The sequence below is a fragment of the Orcinus orca genome, chromosome 7, assembly GCF_937001465.1.
Source record: "Orcinus orca chromosome 7, mOrcOrc1.1, whole genome shotgun sequence".
Classification (NCBI taxonomy): Eukaryota; Metazoa; Chordata; class Mammalia; order Artiodactyla; family Delphinidae; genus Orcinus; species Orcinus orca.
In genome coordinates, this window is record NC_064565.1 from 58,775,570 (window position 1) to 58,794,115 (window position 18,546).

General features: G+C 41.6%; 1 protein-coding gene across 1 annotated transcript in view; it reads left to right on the forward strand.

The window, feature by feature from the left end:
- MYO3B (myosin IIIB) overlaps positions 1-18,546 on the forward strand; it is a 407,127-nt gene that overhangs the window by 115,009 nt on the left and 273,572 nt on the right. The window contains exon 8 of the mRNA XM_004267283.2: positions 13,592-13,657. Within this exon, the coding sequence (XP_004267331.1) occupies positions 13,592-13,657 (66 nt within the window). The remainder of the gene's footprint in view (positions 1-13,591; positions 13,658-18,546) is intronic.

Sequence of the window (18,546 nt, forward strand, 5' to 3'; positions counted from 1 at the left end):
CCCCCGCCCTCTGTTTGCTGAGTATGCTTGTATAAATATACTTGCTGGCATTGTATGTTCCTGCTATAAGAGTAGCAGCATTATGATAATATAACACACCCCCTCCTCCCCCACCCACCCCCACCCTAGGAGGGACAACAGATTGATTTTTGAAAAGGAATCTGTGAAATAAATACAAATTCATTCATTGGTATGTCTCTAGCCTCCCTCTCCCATATTTCTGTTCGTTCAAAAGGTTGCTAAGCAACCAGGTAGGAAAATGGTCAAAGCCCATGTAAAGAAAAGACATGCTTATGATGTCAGATAAATAAATGTGGGCTTGTTCACTTGGGCTTTGCCAGGACTTGCAACATAATTCATTCAGTTTCAATGACTGCAATTGATCTTGAGGTTGGTGAAACAATTGGCCCTATCTGCCCACTGCAGACATGACTCAAGCCACCCAGGTGTGAGAGGGGGTTGCTGCTCTGGTGGTACCTTTTGCCCTTGCAAGGGGATGAATGTTCAGTGGTTTCTCCTGGGGCGAGTCTCTCTGCCTAAGTCTGTGTGGTTCCACTGGCAGTTAGCACAATCTCCATAAAACATCTTTAGAGCTCACACTTAAAAACACCCAGTCTTCCTTAGGAACTGCAGCTGCATCTCCCCTGGCATTTAATATATCCACTTGATTTTAAATGGAGCCTGCTTCTGTGAGCATTGGCATGCGTGCTGGCTCTGGTGGCCTAGGCTCAGATTGCTCTAAGGAGCTGCACAGTCTTCCTACCTGGTGTGTGTGCCAGGGTCTGCTCATGGTGACAGGTGTTGATGTTCAGCTGCTAATTTCCCCCATTAGAGACAATGTGGTAGGATCTGATGATACAATCTGTTCATCTGAGGTCTGCTCTGCTTTTTCCTGTCTAGGATATATTGCTAACTTTACTGAAACATAAAAGAAGAAATAGCTGTGCAAAATGCCCTTTAAATGGTTTTGCTTTGCTGGGGAAAAATAAATCCGTAGCAGTCAATTTCTGTTTGTCTATTATAAATTTATTAACAGTGTGTTGTAATTAGGTGCATGGCTTTGCCTTAGAGGACAAATGGTGCTTCTTGAACTGTGACGTTAGTCTGATTGTGGTAAAATGACCCATTTGGTTTTACCAGCTGTGACTTTAGAAGGAGCTGAATGACAGAGGATGCATAAAACTCAACAGATGAAAACATTCTCAGCTCATACTCCCTATTACTGATCATTTTGCATCCCGAACAAAATGTTCTTTGGATTTGCTTGCTAATGTCTTGGTTATCTGAAGAGTACTGTGTTTAAGTTGAGGGATGTCAGAAAGACAACTGGCTTATTAAATCCGACCCTTATTCTCCTATTAAAAGGACATAAATTGCTCTGGCAGAATCTAAAGATACTGTGGTGTCTAATTAACCAAGAGGAATTCCCAGGTGGGGAAGCAGGATGACGCATTGGTTGCAATTGTGTTCTTCGGGATCAGGCTGCCTGCACCGGAAGCCTGACCACACCATTACCAGCTTCTGAACTGCTCTAAGCCTTGGTTTCTTTATCTCTAAAATAGGGAGTTGTATAACCTGCTTCAGAGAGTTTATGCGAGGATTAAATGAGTGAATTCTTATAACAGTGCTTATTATACATAATAAGCTCTCAAGAAATTAAGGACTCAGACCCCAGAAATAATATTAGATGGTACAGAAGAAAATGGTCCAGCTTAAGGGAAAGTCTTGGGTTCCAGAATGGGCTTGAGAGAATAGGAGGAAGCACCATTATCAGCTCCCCTCAGCCTATTCTGTACCGAGCACTCCTGTGACTGTGTTGGTGGGAAAGGGGGCCCAGAAGAAAAACGAGTTCCCCTTTGTGTCCATGATCCTGGAATAAGTATTTTGAACCACACTGAGTTTCACTGTTTCCTTTTCTGTGTTGAGAGAAATCTTAGAGGCAGAGACAGGAAAGAGTAAAAAGAGGTGTCATGCCACCTGACTCTTCACTCTTTCAGCTCACACAAAGTTGGAATCCTGGAAATGGAAAATCACAGAGAGATTAAGCTTGTATTTGTAGTCCTGTCCCCTCACTGGTCCTTGTTCTGGGTCCCTTTTTCTAAGTTTTTATTCTTGTCTGCCTTTTATCCCAAGTAAAGTTTTGGCCAATAAAGGTTTACGATAGGATGCTTCCCAGAACATTCCTATTTCAATAAGGAGCTTCTGGGATAGAAAGCAATGAGTCTTAATGAGGAAATTTGATGCACCATGACAAAACAGATTTTTTAAGTGGGGGAAGAAGAAGTTTTCCATTATTTCTTCATTACCTCTAAAATATATCCAGCAAGTGCTCCTAAGGCAAAGGAGACTGGACTCATTCAGTTGATCATGGTTGGAAGTTACCTATTGCAAGCCTGAAATAGAAATTTCTTTTTTAAAAAATATTTTATTGAAGTATAGTTGATTTACAGTGCTGTGTTATTGATAATTTCTGCTGTATAGCAAAGCAATTCAGTTATAGATATGTATTCTTTTTCATATTATATTCCATTATGGCTTATCACTGAATATTGAATATAGTTCCCTGTGCTATACAGTAGGACCTTGTTGTTTATCCATCCTATATATACTAGTTTGCATCTGCTAATCTCAAACTCCCAATCCTTCCCTCCCCTACCCTGAAATAGAAATTTCTTAAAATCTGGTGTTTCATCTTAAAAAAAAAAAAAAGAACATTGTAAGACTCCTAACCTCTCTCTGTAAGACTCCTAGCCTCTCTCTGTTTTCTCATTCACTTCTTTCCTGTGCCAGTCATTAATCTAGTGCCTTTCAGCTCCAAATCTACCCTTCTTTCCCCTGCTTTGTGACACCGGAGTGGACTCCTAAACATTTCTCGTTTGCCATATGGCAGAAGTTAAGCTTTGTCAGTAGAGGGCACTGGAAGGCCACTGCCAGAGGAAAGGGCCCACTTCCTGGTTTCAGGGAGCCTTTTCCTTCTTGTTTCTGTGGCCTTTGGCTAATCAGTGGCATTTGGGACACCCAGTGGTGCTCACCCTCCAGCAAGTTTTACCAGTACCCACTGGGCAGCTTCCTATGAGTCTCAGGCACCAGGCAGCTGGTTTCCTGTTTGCCAGCCCTGGCTTGTTTTACCTTGAGAACTTCACCCACCATGGGCCATAGTCACATCTTTTCCAATGAGGTCTGAGTCTCAGCCTTGAGTTTGGGGGCAGGGGCTCTTCCAAATTAGTTTCTTCCTCAGATAATCTGTCTCATCTAGACATGGTAGCTGCTCCCATATCTGCTCTTCGTGTACTTGTTAGAGTTCTCTTCACTCCTTAGTATCTAATCCCCTATTACTAGTTAATAATTCTTTATATTAAATTTTCCCTATTCAAATTATGGGTGTTTTTCCTGTCTTCTGATTGGACCCAAACTGATAGAGCCTAGAGGATCAGAAGTGATGTATGCAAATGGTGAATTTGGGAAGGCAGTGGACGTGCAGATCCCAGCTCTTTCCCTTCTCCTTTCTTTTGAGAGTCAGCCTGCCCTGGGGGATTGTTCTCAGCCTGCACTCAGCTCAGTGGCCAAGGCTCTGCCCTTGAGTGAGGGACCCAGCCCTGGCCCCAAGACCAGCTGGATAAGTCTGCCTACTCTGTCTTTCAGTCTTAGAAAGCCTACTTCCTGCAGGTAAAAGCCACATTCTCTGAGATCAGCTCTATCAGTAATAAAGGTGTCATTTTGGACTCAATCTGCTGATTACTTTTTCTTGTTCCTCAATTAGTTCAGAACCCAGGCAGGGAGAAGTCCTACTTTTTATTGTCTCTCCCTCACCTACTCCCCAATGATTTTTATATGAAACAACTTTAAATAACTTATCACCAGAAAAATGGATACTCCAGGAAAGCATAGCGTGTCTAACCCATGCTCTTTAGCTTTGCCTGTTCCCTGGCCCACTGTCTTATCACCGTGACTTTCACCCCACCACATATAAAGCTGTTTTTTCTTAAAATGCTAACCGAATTGGGGAGTGATTCTGTATCTACAAAATGCTTTGACACACCTTAGTGATCACCTTCAATGAGTACAATCCCACAGAACCCACAGAAACAGTCCAGAATTTGAGGATAGGAAAAGCATTTAGAAAACGTCATCTATTTGAAACACATCTCTTTAAAATCATGAATTAATAAATCATACATTTAAAACTGTGTGTGAAAAAAAATAGACTTTTGGCTTGCACTCTGTGCATAAAGGACCACAGAGGAAAAGGGTCATTAGCCAGACCTTGGGCAAGGTCTACTTCCCTGACACATTGGACACTAACAGTTGGATTTGATGGCGTTGCTGAGTTCTTGTTGAAGGAGGAAATTGAAGAATGGATGTCAGCAAATGACCACATTGGCTCAGACAGTGAGCCACACACCACTTGATACAGCAGTTTCTATTGTCCTTGACTTTCTCTCGCACTCTGCATGCATGGCTGAGTTGCCTGTGTGTCCTGTGTGTTTACATAGTGAGAGTACAGAGAAGGGAAGGGTACCCCAATGTGCTTTAGAGAGAATTAGAAAATGCAATTCATGCCTTTTGTAAACATTTGAAATGTTAGTGTAGTGGCCAAGGGTTAATAAAGCTCCATGACACGTCCTATCTCAAGCACAGGCCTGACGTGGGGAACATAATGTAACCTTGGGATTCTGAGATGATCTTGGAAACAGATCCTTGTTGGGCTGAAAAGCCGGAGGAAATGAACATCTTGTCACTTACTGATGGTAAATGGTTAAAAATGGGTTTATTATGAGCCATGTGATTTGATGTGGTAACTTTACATTTTAGTGATTACAGCTTAACATTGCAAACGGTGTTATTTAAGGGACAGGATCAAATTAGGTTATTAAGAATCAGAAAAAAAAGGAATCAACAAGCTTGAAGTTTAAGTACAAATCTTTGCTTTTCTCCTCACCGCTTTTAATAACTTCTTCAGTTATTGTAGAATAAATTATCATAGGTATTAATCATAAAACCTCTCCTTTCTTAGACGGTGGTTATCTAAGGCTGAGATGTGACTTAGGCTCATTTTGTTTTTGTGACACGGTTCAGGACACGCTACCCCTGAATATGGGACCTTGGCATATTGAATATTTCAAACTGAAGGAATTTGAGAAATCATGTGTGCAGGAAGGGCTTTCTGACCTTCCCCAGAAGCAAGTCATAAGACCCTCTTCCTCCCTACACCCGGAGGGAAGGAGCATCCTTACCTCCAAAGACCAAGACAGTGGACACAGAAAGGACCTGCATGAATAGGCCTTGCTATGTTTCCCCAGTTCACCACACTTACTCATATTCTTTGTTCCATCACGTCTTTCCAGGACTCTCCACTCTTCAACATACTCAGGTTTAACTGTTTCTTCGGGCCTTCATTTCCTTATGAGGGCTCCCATGCATGTAAAACTTATATTAAAGAAATTTGTATGCTTTTCTCTTGTTGTCTGTCCTTTGCTACAGAGGCCCCAGTTGAGAACTTGAAGGGTGAAGGAGTTTTTCCTTTCCTACATTTGCTTCTTTCCAGACATGTTCCCATCTAGCATTGTCCTTGCAAACCTTTTCTTTCCTCCTTTTCCCTGCTTCAGAAGACTGCCCCTGATAGAGCTGCCTTCACTGTGGAGTTAGCACTCTGCATGGGGATCCATTCTAGCCTGGACCTGCCTTTCATGTTTACTGAGGGTGCAGTGCATAGCATTGTGTTTCTGATTTCTGTGTCATTTTCATATCATCTCTTTTCTGATGTTAAAGAAATATCTTCAGCTATTTAATTTTTTTCAAATGATTCCTCTTCAGCAGAATTATATGTATATTTTGAATAAATCTTGGTCTGTGTCCCATGTGTCAAGATAATTACCCAGAGGTACCCACTGTCTGAACCAGGGAGCAGGTGCCTGCAAGGGGCAGAGGGGACCCCAGCAGCAGGGTTCTTGCTCTGACCCTGGTGGAGTTGAATAACTCAGAGTTCTCATTCACAGCGTGGTCTAGGGGGTGGTGACCCAGGGGTGCTCTTCACAACCCTACAAGCCCTTTGGGTGGTTGCTTTCTCCTCTGCTCCACAACTGCTCACTGGGTCACCTCGAGAAAATGAGGCAATCAGCACCTGCTGTCTCTTCATTTGAGTTACATGGCAGGATCCTAAATGTTCACTGACAGGAGGTGTCCGCCACCTAAAAAACATTTTAAAAGTTAGAAATCACTTATGACACGTGTAAACCATTTCAGCCTTCTTTCTAACAGTGAAAAACAACTAGAAACAGCCTGAATATCCATCAGTGGGTGAATGGCTAAGCTATAGTTTGCACACATTATGGAAAACTATTTGGGTATGAAACTGGCATGGGATGATCTTTAAGCCATGTTACTGAATGGAAAAAATAGGTACCAGGACACTTACATGTAGCATATAATCCTATTTCTACTGTCTCCAACTATAAATATATTATAAATACTAATATAAAATTTATATTGTGTTTATTGTATTATAATTTATAGCACAGCAAAAATATTATATATTTATATATATATTATATTTATAACAAATATTTTAAAATGCAAAAACAAAATGTCAGAGAATACAAGCCATACTGATACAGGGAGGAGACTGTGATTAGGGGTGGTAACGAAGAGGTGTTTTGCTCTTTGCTTTCTATGTCCCTGAATTGGGGAATTTTTAAAAATTAAGATGGAGTCATGTATTACAAATAAATACAAAAATTTTGAAATAATTAATTTTGAACAGGGAAGATGTGACTTAGGGCAAAAAGCAGCGTTGGCTGGGGCTAGGTGGTGATACTGAAGGATGAGACGTAGGCACGGATCTAACCACTCACCCTCATTAATGAATCTCACAGTTGTCAGAATGGCAGCTGTGTTGTTGCAGTGTTTAACACTCTCAGAATAGTTCATTGTGCTCAAATGTCTTGCTTTATTGCTTTTATGAGTAAAGACATAGAATAGCTTTTGAACACACTCCTGTGTTTATTTAACTGTATGTTAATATTTATTAACTATTATACTTCAGTCTTTGTATCTTCCTCCCTATATTCTCCTTCTCCTTTCCTAACACCCTCCCCCTCTCACCAACTGGTTGATGTATCCTGTTTAGGACCTGCCTCAAAATTGACAACTTCCAGGAAGTCTTTCTTAATTAACTCAGTCCCATTGATAAATCTTTTACTCAGCGTCTCCTTGTTGAGTGTACTTCAATATTAGAGGACTTTATTTTGCACCTTCTTAGAGGTATTGCCTGCTAATTGTTTTTCTGTCATTTTTTGCATGTATGTTCTCTTCATTCACCTTCCAGAGTAATGGATTCTTCATTAGATGAAATACAGAGAACAGTGTGGTAGACATTGGAGACAGAAATACCTCCTTGAAACCTGACCCTTCCACTTTTTAGTTGGATGTTTTTAAGCAAATTCCTTCTTTTAAGCTGCATTTTCCCCACCTGTGAAACCGGAATAATAATTCCTATTGTTATTGCAATAGGAATATGATTGTTGTGATGTTCTGTTGTCCTACATGTGAAGCACTTCGCATGGAGCTTGGTATACTGTAATACCACTCAACATGGGATAATTATTAGTATTGATCCTCTTCTGTCTCCAACCCCCATGCATGTATATAGTGGTCCTGACATTAGATAGTGTCTATAATGCAGTTTAAATCATGATTGATTTGCTCACTTTAGTCAAGTATGTTCAGGGACCTGGTGACATTTAGGCTACAAAGGTAGCCCAAATGATGAGAGATGAGGCTTATATTGTCAAATCCAACTCAAGTTACTACCTAAGTGGACTCCTTTGTTCCTCAAACCCTGCTTGCTGTGAAGTTGCTCACATTCAAAGGAGCTGTTCCATATTTGTCTAATTTTATGCTACTTTGGGGACCAAGGTCATATTTTGTCCTGGCATCATTTCTTGGTTTACTTACAGTATATGTGTGTTTGTGTGCATTCATTCATGTAGTCATTCATTCAGCAAAAATTTACTGAGTGCTGCTGTGCTGGGTACTAAAGATACACATGAAGCATGAGTAAGAGCCTGCTAGGTTGACAAATTGGGGAGAGCATTCTAAAACTGAAGGCATAGCATGTGCAAAGACCCCAAGGCATGAAAGAACAGGACTTGCTTTAGGAGCTGCAAGTTCTGCACAGTGCAGTACTGCAGCATTGCGTGAGCATAGGCAGGTGGTTTGAGATGGGATTGGGTAGATAGGCAGGCAAGGCCATCTGTATATCATGCAAAATAGTTGACATTTTATCATGCTGGCAGTGTAGATCTACTGAAGAATTTTGAGCAAGAAAATAACAAGGTCAGATTTGTATGTTATAAAGAAATTCTAGCTGCCAAGTGCAAGATGGATTAGAGGGAGATGAGGATAGAGGGAAAGAGAAAAATAAGGAGGCTACTGGAGTAGGCTGATGGAGATGATGGGACTGAACTCGGCTGTGAAGGAGGGGATGGGGTGATAAGAAAGGAATTTAGGAAGTAGAACTGATAGGTGTTGGTGCTTGATTGATGTATTAGTTTTCTATTGCTTTTCTAACAAATTTAACATCTTAAAACAGCACAAATTTATTGTCTTCCAGTTCTGTAGCTTAGAAATCTGACATGGATCTCACTGGGCTAAAATCTGGGTGTCAGCAGGGCTGTACCCCTTTGTGGAAGCTCTAGGGGAGAACTGATTTCCTTGTTCATTCGGGTCATTAGCAGAATTCAGTTTCTTGCATTTGTAGAATTGAGGTCCTTATTTCCTTGCTGGGTATTAGCTGAGGCCCATCAGAGGCCACCAGCATTCCTCGGCTCATGGCTCCCTTCCCCCATCTTCAAAGCCAACAGTGGCGAGTAGAGCACCTTTCACACTTTGAATCTGTCCTGCCTCTTCTTTCTTTCTGCCTCTCTTTTCTGCTTTAAAGGACTTGAGATTAAATTGAGTCCATCCAGGTAATCCAAGGTAATCTTCCATCTCCAGGTCCTTAACCTTAATCACATCAGCAATATCCCTTTTACCGTGGAAGGTAGCATGTTCATAGGCTCTGGGCATTAGAATGTGGACTTCTTTAATAAGGGGAACCCTTATTCTGCCTTTTCAAGTTGGATGTGAGGTCAATGGAGAGGGGGGAACTCAAGTTTCTGACTTCAACAACCAGGTAGAATGCAGATTTAGGGGAAAATGATGAGTTTGGTTTTGAACATGCTGACTTTAAGGTGCCCCTGGGAAATCAAAATGGAACTTCTAATAAGTAGCTGGATGCACCAGCCAAAAGGCAGAGGGAAAATTGAGGCAGGAGATATAGATTAGGAAGCTGATGACGTATAGTGAGCCCTCAGTGAACGTGTAGAACGGGAGGAGAATAGAGCTAAGAACAGAATGCTGGGGCCGATAATATTGTAGGTGCACCAGAGGGAGAAGCACTCACAAAAGAAACTGAAGAAAAACCTACATCGTCTCCCATCATGGGGTCTGTGTTCCTTGCGGCTCATTTCTTCCTTTCTCCTCTACTTGGCCTGCTTTCTTCTCGTTCCCTGGTTTCCTGCCTGTTCCTAGTATCTGCTTCCTAAAACCAGTTTGTACAGTGTACTCCATGGCCTCTCGTCATGGATCTTTCAGCTTCAGCTCCCATTAGTCCCATTCAGTGCCTCATTCTCCTGGTTTTTTGTTTGTTTGTTTTGTTTCTCAGTTCAAGGTGAGAAAAAAGGAAAACCTTCTAAAGAGAATCGAATTGACCCAGCTTATCATTTGGGGTCATGCCTTGGCATAGGTTACCAGATTAAACTTGGATTGGTTGTCCTGAGGTCAGGTACCCCCCTTCATCCAGTCAGCTACTTCTCTATTTCAGAAATTAAAATGAATTCAGTTTAACTGTTCAGCAAATCATTTTGTTCCACAGAGGCTTTGGGGGAAGAAGGTTAACTTTATCTCCATCGTATTTGCTGGACCCAGGATTATGATGTCAAAAATGGGCATCGCCCCTTGCTGCTAGCCTCATGTAGCCGTAATCCTGTCTGTGTGCAGGGGATCATTTTGTAGAAATTGAATTTAGGGTCAAAACACAGGAATAAAATCCAGGCAGGCAAACCTCAAATCGAATATAGTCATTCTCCTTTACTGACTAAATCTCTTTTCTACATTGCCTTGGTATGTTTATAAACATTATCTGTTTATAAACATTATCCAAATGAGCGCTTGTTATTCAGGTTCGTGGACCTTTCAGGACTCACCATTCATACATCCTGCTCTCAGCATCCGTACACGTACCTGAGTGAGACCTGCCTATCTCAGCTATTCACTGACTCTTCTATCACACTGAATATGAAGCATCTCTCCTTTCAGGGAGAGACCCTTTTGGGCAAGGTTGCAGTTTGCATCTGTAGTGTTGAGAGGAGCCAAAAAGGTGCAATTGTTATTATTTGGTGCTCTTCCTGGATGGCAGGAGAACTAGAGTTTATATTGCCAATGCAAACAAAGTACTGTAAAGCCTTCAAATTCCTTTTAGTTTCCATTATACTCAGATAGTAATCTTTCACAAGACCTCAATTTACTGAACCTAAGTATGATGGATGGACTCCAGGAAAGGCGGGGCATCTACAAGTTGAAATGAGCTTCTCTAAAACCAAATTCCTATGATGCCAAGCTTCAGAGAAAGTGTTTCCTTGTGTGGGGTTCATGTGAGGCCACCATGGATTGGTGGTGGCCTGGGTGGGTGGCGATCTGCTGTTTTCCTCTGTGTTCTACTACAGAGGTTCAGGCCAACACATAAACAGTAGCCCCTGCCCATGGTTCCTGCTGAGGGACAGACTGAAAACAGGGAAGGGACAGTGGACAGTGTTCTCTACACAAGTATTGACACTTCCATCCATTCCTCCGGTGGACCCTTGCCAGGTCATTTCTCTAATTAAAGTAGAGGGTTATCCCTCCATGCTCGGCTGGCCAAGGTCAAGCTTACTAGGGTTTAATAAAGTCTGTTACTTTGTCTACAAGTAACTTCTTCATCCACACGCAAAAACAGTTAACGGTTTTGGGGGTGGAAGAAGTGTGTTAGACAGTAGATTGCTTGAGCACCTCTTCTCTGTGGAACTGACCTCCATGAGAGCAGAATGAGCAGGAAACCTGAGCAGAGCAAGGGAAGTTCGAGCTCTGGAGAGGGCTGTAGAGATGATGTCGGGTAAGCTGCTCACTGAGAGATGTCCACAGGGGTGAACTGGGAGGACATGTGCATGTACAATCTCAAACAGCTGGAGCCAGTAAGAACAGGTCAGCCATGCTGGTGTTAAAGCAGAAGTTATGTGATGGTACTTTTATTATTTAAAGAAAGCCAGGGAAAGATAAAGGCAAATATTGTTGAATGAAATGAATGAGATAGAGGCAGTCTCCAAAATAACTGAAGGGCAACTTTCAACTGTTACTCTTTCTAGGTGGGTACACAGATAATTTTCCTTTGGGTCTTTGAATCAGAAGATCTGAAGGATGATTAAATTCTTATGCAGAATGGGGAAACCATATATTTCCTCTCATCATTCTTCCTTCCCACCTCATCCTTCCCTTCTACTGTCTCTCCAGACCTGAAAGAATCATATAGTCTAGCCTCAAAAAATTACTCATGTTCTTTGAACCTACCAGACTTTTTTACACTTCTGTGACTTGGTACATCTTGTTTCCTAAGCCTGAAATGGCTTCCCTCTCCTCTGTCTTGAAAAATCCAACCAATCTTCAGGGGCCAGCTCAAGTTCACTTTCTTTTTAAAGTCTTCTGGAACTCCCCAGATTGGGTAAGTTGCCCCTTTATTATGCTTCCACTTACCTTTGTAGTTGTGATATACTTATCAAATTGTGTTCTAATCATGTAATAGGTCTGAAATAGGATCAGCTCAATTAGGATTAATTGCATATAACAGTGGCTTAAAGAAGATGGAAGTTTATTTCTCTTTCCTGTTAAGGAAGACTAGGGAGAAGCAGTCTAGAGCTGGCATGGCAGCTTTACAATGTCATCATGAATCCAGTTTCCTATCTACCTTCTTTGCCATACTCAGCTCATAGCTCTCATTTTCATTTCATGTCTAAAATGGCTGCTGAGGCTCCAGCCATCACATCCATGCTCCAGAAAGCAAATAGGGGGAAGAAAAAAATGGCATGTCTCCCATCTTTTAAGAAGACTTTCTGGAACACCACAGAACAATTTTAGTAATATATCATTTGGCCAGAACGCAGTCACATGGCCAAATCTAGATGCAGGGAACTCAGGAAAATATATATGGCAGCATTGTGCCAGAATAAAAATTGTACTAGAAGAAATGAAAAATGGAATGGTATTGAAGAGGCAAATTACAATCACATTATCTGATACATTTTTTAAATTTCTGGTCATTCTTGCTGCTTCCTCTGCCTATGGAGGCTGAGCAATCTATGGCTTTAGAAAGCAGTTAGAACCCAAGTGAAGGGTTATATATACAAAGGTGTTTAAGATTTTTAATGGGTTTAAGATTTACAGCCATAATTCAGGTGTGCAGAAATGTAACTTTCTTCATTTGTTGAACTTGACTTGCTCACAAACCCCTATTTCCATTAATAGCTAGAAAGAAAAAATTCTTATCAATTAAAGGTAATGTCCCTTCTGTTTTAAAATTGATTCTCTTTGGGTAAATATTCAGCCAAATGCAGGGTTCTTACTTTTTCCTTTTCCTACCTTCCCACCAGGAAATGGTCTGGTTACCAGAGTCTTTCCACAGTTCTCTAGTTCTCTTGGACTGCCAGTACTTAGTTGTATTAGGTGTATGTCCTCCTTGCTACCGAGGATCTTCTTGGGGTCTGAAACTTGTCTTAGTGGTTTTGCTTTCTCCAGTACCTATTGCAGAGGTTGACATATAGGAAAGAGTTAAAAATGTGACCAGTGAATTTATAAGTATACTTTAATTGCATCACATAATTAATTCAAATGGTAGTATAATGATCTGAAAATCCTGTAAAATTAAAAGTCTGTTTCTCTCAAGCCCCTAGCACTCGGTTTATAGCTTTCTTATGGCGCTAATAATACTTAGCTCTCAGTTATAGTGGCTGTGTGCTTGCCTCACCCTTCACTACAGTGTCTGCTCCTTGAGGAATGTTGTTGATCTGTGTAACCCTCAGAGGTCCTGCAGAAAGCCGTGGACATGATTGGCCTTCAGTCAATGGAAATGAGCCACTAAATGAGTAGGGGCTGGCACTTTATAATTTACCGCTGGTGAATGACTCTCACCCAGGAAGAAATAAGAATAGATTTTTTTTTTTTTGTGGTACGCGGGCCTCTCACTGTTGTGGCCTCTCCCGTCGCGGAGCACAGGCTCCGGACGCGCAGGCTCAGCGGCCATGGCTCACGGGCCCAGCCGCTCCGCGGCATGTGGGATCTTCCCGGACCGGGGCACGAACCCGTGTCCCCTGCGTCGGCAGGCGACTCTCAACCACTGCACCACCAGGGAAGCCCCAAGAATAGATTTTATCAGAGCTATTTAGAACAATATCAGTAAAGGCAAGTTGATATTTTGCTTTTAACGGAACCCTTTCTTTGTAAGAAAAATATTGCTTTTATTTTTCAGAAATCCTCCACCAACTTTACTTCATCCGGAAAAATGGTGTGAGGAATTCAACCACTTCATTTCACAGTGAGTATTTCTTCCACTGAAAATTGCTCATCCAGCAAGTCCTTGGACAGTGATTGGAGAAGTCCAAGGTGTGGAATTGACTTGGCGCTAGAAGTTGTTACGCCTTCTAGCACATTATGACACAAAATTTGTTCCAGTAAATGATAGAAGATGCCCCTGCAGGATTTGAGAAATAAGGAGTTCCATTTGACTCTTGGTTATAATCAGTTCTTCTGATCATATGTGTCACATTCATCTGACTCTGCTCTGTCCTGGGGCAAATATTGCCAGTGGGTCTTGTTTAATAAGGGAGGAGACTGCATCTAAAAATCTGACATCCACTCCTGGGCCAGAGAGGGGACAGAAGGTGGCAGCCTTCAGTAGAGGTTTTGCAGCTTGGAAATTGGGCTTTGCTTTAGGATCTGTGCTTTGGGAGCAGGGCTCCAGTTCCCAAGATGATTGAGGGGCCAAAGTAAGATCTCAGGCCTGAGGCTCCAAGGTGAGGAGCCCCAGCCAGGGCTCAGAGTGTGGAGAACAAGATGAAAACCCAGCTGATGGGCGATGCTCCTGGTGGGAGCTCTGTTACCAGGAGCTAGGCAGTATTGCATGGGACTAAGACAGTAACAGAATCAACAGCAGCACCAACAGGGTGGTGACTGAGTGCTGGGAACATGAGCTTTTGGCCTGTCCCCTGGCAGAGAACCACACTGGTCCTGACTCTGGGGAAGATGCTCAGTATGTTGGAGGGGGCTATATGACCCCAAGCAAGGGGCCTGGTGAACTGCAGGGGCAGGAATCTAGACAAGGCTGTTACAAGCCATATCCCAGCTAGGAGCTGGGAAGAGGTGCTCTCAGTGTCTACTGTATCAAACACGGGGTTCAGAGGTCATGGGAGGAGAAAAGAAGTGACCAAAATAGCTGATAAACAGGAAGTAGGGAAGGGTCAACACAAATTTCTCTAAATTATACCTATGTGCATACTTAACTTCCACCAAGATGCAGAGCAGTGGAGTAGACTGGGTCTCTTGATCGCCTTCCTTAAACACAATACAATCCCTTGTTCACAATTTGAAAATCCAAAGACCTCTGAAAAATGGAAGTTTTTTTGTACTTGAGTCATTTAGCTGCAAGCCCTGACCTTACGTGAACTGATTTGGTGGCAACACATGACCTAAACTGAATTGAGGCTATTTATAGCCATTATTTATCCTACTCAGTGTGAATATTCATGTGAATTGCTGCAGATATATTAATGTGTTTGATTACAGTGTGCTGCCCCAGATCCTGCTGGGGATGTTACATAAAATACAGTAAATGCACGGGTTTACTTTTCTAAAATTTGATAAAATTCTGAATTCCAAAACATACTTGTGTTTCATTTTCATTTCAATGCAACATAGTTCAAGGTCCCTGAAATTGTTTGATTGTCCAGTCAATCCCTCTAGCTTTTTGCCATCTTCCTCAGGAGAGAGGAAGGGTAAAGAACTCCAAGAATTCTACTAGCAAGGCTGTGTCAGAATGTGACCATGAAGTTCAAGGCCAGGGATGGAGGACATTTCCTTGTCCCTTCAGTCCCCACTCTGATGTTTCTGCAGAATACAGAAGCAGCCCCAAGTCAATGGTGGTGACAGTGGGCAATGTTGAGAGGGACAACAGATAACAGCAGGAGGGATGATGCTCCCATAGGAGCAGAGGAAGAGCCACTTCCTGATATTTGGAAGCCAAAGGAGGAGGTGGAAGGCCCTGGAGAGCTAAAGACATCCTGGTGGCTGATCTGAAATGTGTTTCTTTCAGGGAAAGAAATCCAGGGGCTAGGGTTCCAGTGATTTTGCTGGCAAAGGCTGGAGCCAAGGAGTTTTCCTTTTCATTCCATTGCTGCACACAGATGCCCTTGACTGACCTTCTCTAAGCTGCTGGCCTGGAAAACCACATTACATATTCACAGATACACTTTCCTATACCGAGCTCTAGTGATGCCTCTAAAATGTGACTTGACCCACTCACCAAAGTTTGGGTTCTGTATACTTCTTCAAGAGTATGTTTGTGTTCTTAAACTGAGCACAGTATTGCTTGGACAGATTTGGGAATAAAGGTACATAATTGATGATAGGGTTGGGACTTTCAGGGTTAAATACAGTATAGATAGAAATCCCTCTCTACTGTTGATTTTTCTTTATGGCAAATCCTGTTATATGGCAAATCCTGTTATATGGCAAATCCTGTTATATGCCAATTAAATCTGCTTATGTCTTCCCCAACTCTGAGAATTCCAAATGCACTCATTTCGAGTTGCTTTAGACTTAGAAAAGTGTTGATACTAGAATGGAGGACTCAACATAGAAAACAATGCCTTTAGTATGCATACATCAGGGGCAAAGCAAAAGCATCTTGTTGAAACTACAGAGTAGAGTGTCTGAAGAGGTTCTAATGACCAAGGAAGGTAAATAGAAATTAAGTGATTGTGTGCTTTATTACTAATTTAAGATATGGAAAAATGTCATCCGTCTTCTATTTATTTAATGACTTGTCCTTATTGGTTTTATTAGTGAAAATATTGTATATTTTAGGTGTTCATGGATTCTTTCCTGACCTCAGCCCCCCAGTCCTGTTTTCCCCATAACATCTGAGATTCTTCAATCATGAGTTTTCCTTTTACAAGATTTTTAGGAATGTAACTATCAAGATTAGGAACTAATTATTATATTTTATGTTTTTAGGTAGAAAACTACCCACTATTCCCAAATAATGCCCTTTGGTTTCATAAAGGAGCCAGACTACCAAATGTAATTTTAATTTTCTATTTCATTCTGTTTATTCAAATCTCTAATTAAATGTAAACAAAGACACTCACTGGGTTAGAAATGTCTGTTTAAAGAGAGAGCCTTGGCTTATTTTTATACTCTCCTTGCTCGTATTGGGCGGGAAAGGGAAAAAGGATGAAGGATTAAGACCTCCAGATTATAAAATTTTCATTATTGCTGGGACTGAGGTGGGAAGATGATTATCTGGTAATTTAGGAAAAGTTTTTTAGCCTGAATTATCCAGAAAATTTCCTCAATTCCCACAATGCACTGGGGCCAAAGTGCATTGTATTAGAGTAAACTGGTTCTTTCTAAAGAATAAACAGGACAAGAAACATGCACTGGGGCCACAGTGCATTGTATTAGAGTAAACTAAACTGGTTCTTTCTAAAGAATAAACAGGACAAGAAACATTTTAACAGCTTTAAAACCTTTAATACCCTATCCCCACGTGACTGCTGAACCATAGCAGAGTCAATTCAGTAATTTCAGTCTTTCTTGGTCCATGATGGTCACCACTCACCAGAGGACCTTATGGCTTCTCATTGTTGCTGAAGGGGTCTGAAGGGATTGACCAGGCTGCAGGCCAGTGATCACAGCTGTGTAGACAGGGAACTGTGTGTGTCTGTGTGTGTCTGTGTGTCTGTGTGTGTGTGTGTGTGTGTGTGTGTGTGTGTGTGAGAGAGAGAGAGAGAGAGAGAGAGAAGAGAAATAAGTGCATGGGTGAGAGCAGAGGCAGGATGTAAGTACCAGGCTATGGCTTAGTGTTTTTTAGACGTGTTTCCAGCCTTCTTTATTTAGAGACAGGAGGAGAGATTTTAAGGTCCGAAATCCTATTAGTAAACCTATTTTGAGGGTTAAAAAAAGAGAAAGGAAACATCAGCCTGTTTGGTTTTGAACCTGTGGTCGTTAGTGATAATTGACTCATTTATATGTGTTAGTTATGCATTTGTCAAAGCATGACTCCTGACAGCTTAGTTTTGATAAATTAAACATGATGCTCACGTAAATTCTGCACTGCTTTTTATGCATATGGTAGGTCGCTGCTTGATGTTTTTTGTCACCTCTGTAATGTGTGGTTGGCTTTGTGGCAATTTCATTATCAGCCCTTTCCCCTTTGGCTAAAGCTATTTGCATAACAAGTTTATCTGGTTCAAGTCCCAGCCAGACTTCTGTATCCGTCAGGAGGCTCCGTTCAGAAGTAGCCTTTTGATAAGATAACAATTTTCCTTCGGCAGCTTCACCTTGGTCCTAAAGGATGTCACTTCTTTTTTCAGTTCAAACTAATTTCAGGTCTTTGGACTAAAAAACAAAAATAGTTTCCCAACCTTTGGCCAAAAGGTATCTGTGAACTATGCTTTTTCATTTTGCCTCTAAAACGTTTGGGGTTTTATTAAGAATTAGATTTAGGACTTCATCAATGGCTCTTGAGCTGACTAGTGAGACAATAAAGATGGATTTCTCTTCGTCAAGGGCAAATCCATCAAGAGCACTATGGCTGCTCAGCTTTGGGCTCAGTGATGACTTGAACTATATGGTTGCCCACGCACGCACTGCTTTCCAGGGTTAGCTGGCTTGAGCAGCTAAGTGTGCAGGTGTGTCTACTTCCTAGGGTGAGCATCATGGTCGAGCCCTGCCATTTAGTCATGAAATGTTGAGGCGACCTTTCCTATCCCTGCAAATGACATTAGAATGGCTATAAGCAGTTGCACTGAATGTTAACAAGGTGAGATCACCCTAGCTACTAAAGTACTAAAACAAATGGGCATTTGCATAAATTTATCCCTTAAAAATTGAAACTCAGACCTGGAACATCTGCTTTCCTGTAGGCCTGAATGTTTAAAAGTAATCATTTTGGGGTGGTTGATTCCTTGACATTGAGTGTATTCCCTTCAAGGCAACAATTCTCAGTCCTTTGCCATTCTCCGTTTTGTGTTTCAAGGCAGCGTAATTCCACATAGGTTTATAATGTCAATGAACAACACGCTTGGAATGATAAATATTCTAACTCAGAAATTGATAAGATTCTACAAGTATTCTTGGCTTTTTAAGTCCTCATGGATTCTCAGGTGGCCATGCACAGTGTTAATACTTCCTGAGTAGAAGGAT